This window comes from Antechinus flavipes, chromosome X (assembly GCF_016432865.1).
Source record: "Antechinus flavipes isolate AdamAnt ecotype Samford, QLD, Australia chromosome X, AdamAnt_v2, whole genome shotgun sequence".
In the NCBI taxonomy this organism is placed as follows: Eukaryota; Metazoa; Chordata; class Mammalia; order Dasyuromorphia; family Dasyuridae; genus Antechinus; species Antechinus flavipes.
This window is the reverse complement of record NC_067404.1, coordinates 59,750,570-59,760,459: the sequence shown is the minus strand read 5'-3', so window position 1 is coordinate 59,760,459 and position 9,890 is coordinate 59,750,570. Positions and strand designations below refer to the sequence as shown.

Below are 9,890 nucleotides of genomic sequence, written 5' to 3'. Positions count from 1 at the left end.
AAGGGGGTATGTGATTCCAAGCATGGCAGGTGATCATTCTGGGAGGGGCAGGGGAACAGAGGGGCTTTCTCTGTCAAGTAACAGGGTCTGTTGAGCACTCAGACGCCAATTGGAAAAAGAGGAAGCCCAACCCTGGGGGGAGGGATTTCTCAAGTGGTGAAAGCATGAATCTATGGACTCAAGATTTCTGGATGCCAAAATAGTATCAATGACTACTCTCACATCACAAACCTAGAGCTGGAAGGAACAAAAGAGGCCACTGAGTCCAAGCTCCTTATTTTATAGTTGAGGGAACTGAGACCCGGAGAGAGGAAGTGATTTGCCCGAGGTCCCACAGGTAATAAGTAGCACAACGAGTCTCTTTGAGACAAAAATGCACTTTATAAATTATAGCAGTAAATTATGCTAAAATACATTTTCACAGTACTTTATTGGGGAAAAAGCTATAGGATTTAGAGCTGTATGCGATTTCAGAGGTCATCTCTTTTATTATATAGAGGAGGAGACTGGGTTCCAGAGATCTTAAGTCACTCGGGCAAGGTCACTCAGGCAGTGAAATTGCAATCCAAGTCCTCATTCCAAATCTCATACTTTTGCCACAAGGCTACACGGGCTTCTAAGAATCAAAACTGTGACCTGGAAATTTACTCATCCCCAGGTTCCCCGAAACCTCACTTAGGCCAGGTTTCCTTGGTTCTTGAGACAGGAGGTTCCACTCTAGAGACTCATGGTAAGCAAAATGTATTGGCTCATTGACCCCGACATGTACAATCTGTTGACGTGACTTTCCACTGTCAAAGTCTCCCACGTTTGGATCTGGATTTGGGGCTCAGGAAGCAAAAGTCAAGCAGTGACTGTGACAAAAAGGTCTTTCTTCCTAAACTGGAGATCATTACTATAGATGAAGAAGTCTACTTAGACGGCTCCAACCTCAAGAAGCTGCTAGCGGGCCAAAGAAAGAGAACTCCAAATGAATTGGAGAATGAGAGCAGAAATAACAACAGCTGGTAGGCATAAAGCATCTTAAGGATTAGAGACTATTTCCAACACATTATTCTCACTTGATCCTCACAACACCCTGAGAGTTATCTGCTATCATTATCATTATTTTTTTATTATAGCTTTTTATTTACAAGATATACGCATGGGTAATTTTTCAGCATTGACAGTTGCAAATCCTTTTGTTCCAATTTTCCCCCTCCTTCCCCCCACCCCTTCCCCCAGATGGCAAGTAGACCAATACATGTTAAATATGTTAAAGTATATATCATTATCATTATTATTCCAATTTTGCAGATGAGGAGACTGAGGTTAATAATAATAATGATAATAATAATAAAACTTAGTATCGCATTAGTGCTTTATAGTTTGCAAAGCACTTTATAACCTCCTTTATCCTCACAACAACCTTGGGAGGAAAGCGTTACTGTTGTGGTTGTTATTCAGAGAGAGGAACTTGCCCAGTCACACAGCTAGTAAGTATCCCAGGCAGAAGTCAAAGGCTCTCCCAACTCCAGACCAGTCCATTTCTTTAAGAATAAATTGGGCCAGGTTGTAGAAGGCCTCAAGAGCCATGCTAAGGAAGAAGCATTAGACGACTAGTATTTAGGGGAATATTATCAGTTGTGGGAAGAATAAATGGGAATCAGGAGTCCTGGGTAGCTACTGGCTCTGTCACCTGCTGATGTGATCATTTGCCATCTCTGTCTGGACCTTCAGTTTCCCCATCTGTAAAATAAGGTTGGACTGAATGACTTCAAAGTAACCTACTAGCTCTAAACATTCTGTGGTTTCAAAATCCCACAAGGAAGAAGATTCAAAGAGAAGGGGACAGCTATAGCCATATCTTCCTTCTCACGTGGATTGCTCTACTTAAAGTGCAATTCAATGGCCAGCTCTTCCATTTCCCATTCTGGTGCTACCCCCAGGCCTATCCTTTAGTAACTAATTTCTCCCTCAGGCCTTCACACTGTACTTTGCACCGTTCCCATTTACTTACTATGTAATTTTATGTATTAGCATTATCTGTATTTAGGGCTTATGTCCCCAAAAGACTACTTTGGAGCCAAATGAAGGCAGTGTCTGTATGTTAGTTAAACTTGGCTCTTCCCCAGTGCCAAACATAATGCTTTCTATACCACAAATTATGGTACACAAATGTTATGGAATATCACTGTACTATAAAAAAACAACAAAGATGAGGAATTCAAAGAAGCATCAAAAGACTAATATGAATCGATGCAGAGCAAAGTAAGAAACCCCAAGCAAACAGCATACTCAGTGACTACAATGATGGAAATGGAGAAAATACAATAAAACTGAATGTTATATAAATAAAATGATAAAATTTGGTCCCAGAAAAGGGATGAGCAGATGCCCTTCCCTCCTTTCATTTAGAAGTGGAAGACTATCTAGGTAGAATCCTGTTGAAGGTGTCAGATATCAATATATCTGTTGGTTTTGCTAAACTGTTTTACAAATATATCTTAGGTACATGGGGAGGTTTGATTGGTAGGGGTGGTAATGAATGTGATATAAACACAAAAGTTATCCTTAAAACTTTGTTCTTTAAAAAAAGCTCTCATGTCTCATGCTTGAATTCCTTTCTATTTCACTTTATTTTTCAAAGATACTTCTTAACTTCAGATTCTTACATCTCAAATAAGCCCCTGTGCTGCCAATAAAAGCTAGCCCTTGGGGTACTTTACATAGTCTTCTAGATGATGAGCATACATACCATATGTGTGTGTGTGTGTGTGTGTGTGTGTGTGTGTCCAGACTTGTTATTTCATTAGTATAGAGATATCTTCATGTGTAATTGTCCTCCATTGACACAGATGGTGAACTCAGATACAGGCCAGTGAGAGGTTAAATGAGTTGCCCAAAGTCTCACAGCCAGGATGGGTCAAAGACAGGTTTGGAACCCAGTTCTTCCCTAGTTTAAGAAGTAATTTTCCCCATGTCATAAATACATTTCTTTTTTTAAAAAAAAGGCATGAAAAGTAGCATATCAGGTAGTGATAGCTCACACATAGACAGACTTTAAGGCTGCAAAGGATGCACCTCCTATGCATCTCATTTGAGCCTCATAGCAACTCTATGAGGTTGGTCCTATAAGTGTATTATCCCCATTTAACAGATGAGGAAACTGAAACTCAAGAGACGGATCTGCCTCAGAGAAGGACTCCAAGGTACATGCAGGGTCACACCTGGGGAAATGTTAACAGTGGGAATCAAACATGGGTGTAGCTCTGCCCTTTCCCCACACTGCCTCTTGTGTTCTCAGATTGTGTTTGCTTCTCACATACCCCCTATCTCACAGTTGTAGGTACAATGTTTTACTCTCAAGCTATAGAAATGGGAGTCATGATCTCATCGTTGTCATCTTCTTCATTAAGATCTTATAAGAGGTTCCAGGCTTCCCAGAGAGATCTTCTGTACTTTTCCCGTGAAGTAGGAGGTGGGGATGGGATCGTTTTGTCTTTTTCAATAGCTAGGGGTACAGATGAGGAACGCAGTTCTCCAATGGGCATGGCTGAGGCTGGCTGTTCCAGTGGGATCAGTCATTCCTCCTGTATTAGGAATTCCAAACAATGGCCAGGATTCAGATTCCTAAAGTAGCGATGTGAAGCTTCTGACTTAGCAGGTCACTGGTTAGGAGCAAATGGTTATAGGGGCAAAACAAAGATCTCCAAGCTCCCAAATTTGGATGAGTTGACAAATGAGTTAATGATAAAACAAAAGGTTAGAATTCATTTCTAGGCTATAGCACAAATATGTGTATTGTTGAGCATCTGTGATTTTGATCAAAAAAGCTTGAAATCTGTCTGTAACTTAGTAGATTATTCTCAGAAAATAGCCCGGGATTTTGAGAAGGCAAATTACTTGCCCAGTGTCACAAAGTATCGGAGTCAGGATTTGAACTTGGCTCTTCTGTCTCCAAGGCCAGTACTCAGCCAGTTTTCCCCACAAATCCAAGATTATACTGTAACCCTGCGTTTGGCAGAATAACCAGATGACTGTACTACACTTGGACACAAACGGCTTCATGGGCCGATGTGGCCAAATTAAATTAAAAAAAAAACAATTCTGCCATTAAAAAAAAAATCATTCTGTTCGTGGCACAGCCACCCTCTGCTGCCTCTTCAGTGCCGATATGAATGGCAAGCCATCGAACAATGGTTATCGTCAGTGCAACGGTTGCAGAGATTTTGATGGACAATGGGATGAGTGGTTACCAAGCCGACTCTGGTGATGCCCTGCCTGGGAACCAAGACTCGGATGTACATAGATCCCCATGGATGGGCTAGGACATAACCAGAGAAGACACACACGTGCGGATGCTGTCATTTGTTTCCCTGGTTGGGATGTTAAGTTGTCAATCTCTGAGCTTTCAATCAGCGCAAGCATTCAGATTTCAACAGAGTCCCGACCCTGCCGCTGAGACATGGCTGCTCGTGTAATTTTTGTTATGGAGTTGAATGCTGTCTTGCAAATCTTGTCTGGACAGCCGCCTCCTAAACTCATTGGTGGTGAAGTAGTAGATGACTGGGTCTAGGCAGGAATTCAGGCTCGCCAGGCACAGGGCCACCGAGTGGAATATCAGAATCACCTTGCGAGCCCTGCAGCTCTGGATTTTGTTGGCTTTGACCAGGAAATCTAAAGGAAAGCTAAAATGATAAGGTGCAAAGCAAATCAAGAAGACCGCTGCACAGGTTAAGATCATTTTAAGAGCCTTCTTCTTCTCCCCGAGGTCCTGGGACACTGGGTACTTCTCCTTTAGTGATAACACAGTCTTCCAGGAACAGTAGAGAACAATGATGAGAGGCGTGATGAAGCCCACCAGCTCCCCCACTGTTACCATGACAATGGACTGTGCCAAGTTCACATTCCTGGTGGGGAGATCCACAAAGCACTTGGTGCGGTTGCTAGCCTTCTCGTGGTTGATCCGGAGAAAGGGGAAAAGGAGGCAGGCAAGGCAGATACTGAGCCAGCCTGCTACACTGATGTACAGGTCACATTTCCTTTTGCAGTCTGTGAAGCGGAAGGGGTACATGAGGAACCAGAACCGCCGCACGCTAATGCACACCAAGAAGTAAATGCTGGCGTACATGTTCACATACTTCAGGTAGAAGCAAAACATACAGAGGCCTTCCCCAAAAGGCCAGTTGTGATTCAGGTAGTAAAAGATCCTCAAAGGCAAGGAGAGTACTTGTAATAAGTCTGCGATGGCCAAGTTGATCATGAAGATCACAGCCCGCTTGGTTTCTTTCATGTAGCCATAGAAAACCCACAGAGCTAGTATGTTTCCTATGAGACCAGGCACCAGGATGACTGTGTACGTGACCGCATAAATAAAGTACCGAAAATCTGTGTTGGCTATATCTGCTAGGGTACATGAATTGTTACTACTCATGTTTCTCTCCAGAGACTCTCTCTGGTCAATAAGTAAGTCCACTGCCAACTGCAGAGCTTTTTCAGTGACAGATAATGGATGGGCTGGGAAATCTAAAGGCATAGAATAATGTTTTCCTTTCATTACCTCTGCTTGAGCCCCTGTACATGATTTGGGCGCTTTTCATAGAATTATGTGGACATTTGCCTTGGATTAGCATTCAGTATTCATGGATATGAAAGTGTAGTCTGTATGAGCCACTGACAGACATCTATGAGGTTCCCTTCTTGCTGCTATGGGGGCAAGGCCTTCTGGGACATTATAACTGTTGGTTCCCTCTTTGTAGGATCATGAATGTATCACATAAGGATTCTTCCAAGCTCCACATGGTGACAGATATCTCTTGGCAAATATTATCATGTGACACGATGGTGCGATGCTTTCTTAGGACTCTCTGGAAGACCCCCAAGTTTCTTAAAAGAACTTGGTTGTTTGTGACCTTGCTGGAGAAAAATACCATATTGGATCCTGGCTTGAGGAAGTGGGAGAAAGTTCTGTCCATCACACTTCAGGGCAAATTAATTTGGCCCAGGGCAAGGCTATGGGGTTATTTCCACGGAATCTTTAAGGCTTGAAACCAGGCAAGACAAGCAGACTGCAAGGAAAATAGAAAACAAAACAAAACATTAAATCATTGTGAGGACCCTTTTGGGAAGAGGAACACGGGAGAAGTGTGGAATATTAGAACTGGGAGGTTGCAATCCACTAATTTTACAAATGAGGGACCTGAAGTTTAGCGAGGACAAGCGATTTACCCGCAGTCACACAATAAGACTAGAGCCCAGCTCTCCTAATTCCTAGAGCTGGGTTCTAGGCACTTGGTTCTTTCCAAAAGTTCTTTTGCATTTCATCAGTCTTCTTTGTGTCTTTATTCAAAATGTCAACTTCTCGAATGCTACTTTCTTGGTGGTCCACATCTACGAGTCTAAGTCTTCCCCTCCCAAAGGACTTAGCTTCTTCAAACACCACTTCCATCTTGCTATTCCCCCTAAAGCTGATAGTTCCCTCTTGCTTAATCTACCAAGCCCTCTGGCCTGACTTTCAAGGCTTCTCATAATATGCCCCTACCCAGTTAATGGAACCCTGTCTCCCACTCTGGCCCCACATTCCTACTTTGCTTCAGGCAAACTAAGCTCCTACCTTTTCCAAAACAGGTGGTACCATTCACTCAATACATTTATTAAGCACCTACTATGTGAAAAGTACTATGCTAGGCACTGGAGACAACAAATACGCCTTGCTGTTTCCTACCTCTTTTCTCTTTGCTCATGCTTTGCCGTACCCCCAAACTTCCTTCCACATCCATTCCTCTTTGTGGCACTCAGCTACTGGATTCCCCTTCTGTGACTATATATGTGCTTATCATTCCCCTTTCCCAGTCCCATCCCTTCCACCTTCATTCCCTGTATCCATCTCTTGGACTAAATTGTGTATGTGGCCCAGCTCCCTCACTTTTCCCATTTAAGTAGTTGGGGGAAAATAAAGTGCCAAGGGAAAAAGATGTGCAGAAAGGCTGGAAACAGGAAAAGACTGAAGCAGAGAGAAACTAGGAAAGGTTTATGGAGAATCTTGAGCAGTGACAAGATGGGAAAAAACAAAGGACATGGGCAGTTTTGCCCTTATCTTAAACTGGTGAGATGGCATCAAAAGACTGGAGGACTTTTGGGCCAGCGACATAAGGAGTGAAGTTTGAATTGAAGAGGTTCAAGTGAGAGAGACAGAGACACACAGAGAGACGGACAGAGAGATGTTACCGTCTCTCCTCCCCAGCCCCAAGTCAAAGGGAACAGGACTTTTGGGGGAGAAAGGGCTCTCAGAATTTACTAAGATACTGGGAACTCATCATTCCCCATTACATTACTTTCCCCCTTTGAATGAAACCTTCCCATTTCCTCCTGACATTGTCAAGTGTGTGCTTACAAGGTGAGGGGAAATCTCCCTATCCTGGGGATACCATGAATATACTCTCTCAATTTTCCTGGGTAGGGGCTCTAAGCTAACAATAAGGGATTCCCCCAAAGTGTACATGGGCCCTTCTTCTCAGGAGTGCTGCAAGAACTACGCAGGACAGCGGGTGCTTCTCTTTAAGCCATCTATCTGTTGCCTCAAACGCTGCCTCTCCCCACCCTCCTGGCCAACTTACTACTTCAAGGAAAACTTGGACTTACTGTAAAACTATGACTCTAGGCGCTCCTGCATAAAGAAAACTCCTCACCATCTGAGCGAGGATGAATGTAAACAGTCCCTTATCTGTCTTTAAGGCAGACAAAAGACTATAGAGCAGGTTTTCTAGGGCGGGCCACTATTCTTTGAGGCTTTCCTTCCTCAGGAAAGCATCCGCATTGTAAGGGACTCAGCCTGAATGAGATAATGACTTGAAGGAAGTGTCCCCATTCAAATAAGGAGGCACATTTTTTTCCCTTGCTCTCCAGAGTTTTCCCTCATAAATCCAAATCTGCTTCTGCAACTAAAACAAAAATGCACCAAAACACAGCCTGCCAAGCTGGTCAGAAATCCCCCAAGGACGGAAGCCGGTTCAGACTGAGCTGTAGTCAGCAGTTATGACTGTTAATTATTAATATTTATTGATCTCTTCACCTAAGTCTTCTAAAGTATAACTTCAATTGACTTATGCTCTGCTTCAATGGGATTATTAACCCAATTGCTAGAGCAGGGCTCCTGGCTGCCATCGGGACCCTCAAGTGGCTTCATCATTTCAAAGAGCAGAGGAACCCCTGGTTCTAAGACACCATCTGTCACCCTGGATACCTATTGTCCCCGACGGTCAAGGAGGGAATGAGCTTTCTGAACTACGCTTATATACTATTCAGCAGTCTTTGGACAGTTAGTTAGCAATTGGAATAGAGAGGGTACTAATGACTATGGGAATCAGGACTGGTGTTCCAGAGAAGGTGACCTTTGAGCTGAGCTTTGGAGGAAGCTAGGTATTCTTTGAGGGGAAATTCTGGGGTCCTACGGCCACGTATCTCACAGATAGGGACACTGAGCAACAGAGATGTTGACTGACTTGTTCAAGGTTAGGACTAGTAATGCTGGTTCCTAAGATCCCTAGCACTCTGCCCTAGTCCAAGAGACAAGTTCCTCCCTATATGGCTCGAATGTGTGCATGAGAGGCTTGGATCATTTTTAGCACCAGCTGGGAGAGTTCCCTCCTTCTTGGAGTCATCCTAGCTATCTGAAATAGCCACAGCGGCCCCTCTCCCATGACCCTAATTGGATATACCCTACAGATGGCTCTGATTAGAAAGGCTGAGCAATAATAATAGCTGACATTTACATAGGGCTTTAGGCATTGCAAGACACTTTATATGCATTAGCTCATTTGATCTGCATAGCTACTCGGAGACAGGCTGACACAGGTGTTAAGCTTGCCCTTTTCTAGGGTCCTCATTTATGAAGAAACTGAGGCTTGAGGGGATTAGCTGACTTGTCTGTCAGAGCTGGGGTTTGAACCCAGTTATTCCTGAAGCCAGGTCCAGCACTGATTCCACTCAGGCTGCTTGCCGTTTCTCCCCAGGGTCTACGGTAGCCTCCCTCTACCGTCTTAGCAAGGCGGTTGGGGGATCAGGATGGGCTTTTCTGGAACAGGGGCCCCTTCATCAGAGCTGCAAAGCTGGCCGAGTTTGCCCTTGTCTCTTATCTTCTCCTTTCTCCTTACCCTAAACCCTTAGAAATCACTTCTGCCTTTCCATTCACTGGGTTATAGATTTAGAGCCACAAGATGTAGAAGCTCGCTGGTTCAACCCAGTCCTTTTCTAAAGGCCCGGCAATTGAGTGCCAAGGGGCTCTGACCATCAGGCTTCCGAGCCAGAATTAGGAGTGTTTTCCATTACACCACTGAGGGTTCCCTCAGAGCCTTGTTCTTAACTGGTTAAGGTGTTTTCCTTCCGAGGAAAAATTTACATTTTGATAGGGGCTGAAAGATTCTTAATACAGGCATGAATATCTTGAGTGGCCGGTTTTCAGGCCCCAAAACAAGTTAGGTGTGGGAAGCAGAAATATTTCAGAGGAGGAGGGCAGTTCCCTCCATTCTTCACCTCATACCCAACAGGGGCTTGGCTGAGCCTCATCCCTAAATTCCAAGTAGTACTTTATTTCCCAAGGACCTTAAAATGAATGGTTTTATTTAACCTTCAACAAGACCCCGACAAGGTAGTCAGAAAGTAGGCATTAATATTGGAGTTTTATAGATGCAGGGACTCAGGCACAGGTGATGTCCACATGCCAGCATGAGATGTGTTGGCTTAAACATTAATGTACCTTTTGGTTATTGTGAGGCTAGCTGTTAACAACTGAGGTGACCCCCACAACCCTCACGAAATGAACAAAGATATTTATTTAGAATCAACGTAAAGGGCTTGAGCCTTGGGACCATGTCATAAAAGAATGATGTTTTGCCTAGAGAAGACTTGAA

At 43.8% G+C, this 9,890-nt stretch overlaps 1 protein-coding gene across 1 annotated transcript; it reads right to left on the bottom strand.

Moving 5' to 3' along the window:
* Positions 1 to 361: 361 nt before the first annotated feature.
* Positions 362 to 6,222, bottom strand: GPR174 (G protein-coupled receptor 174). Its single transcript, XM_051968403.1, has one exon. It carries the CDS (start codon positions 5,537 to 5,539, stop codon positions 4,418 to 4,420), a length of 1,122 nt encoding a protein of 373 aa, XP_051824363.1. The 5' UTR covers positions 5,540 to 6,222; the 3' UTR covers positions 362 to 4,417.
* Positions 6,223 to 9,890: the final 3,668 nt, after the last annotated feature.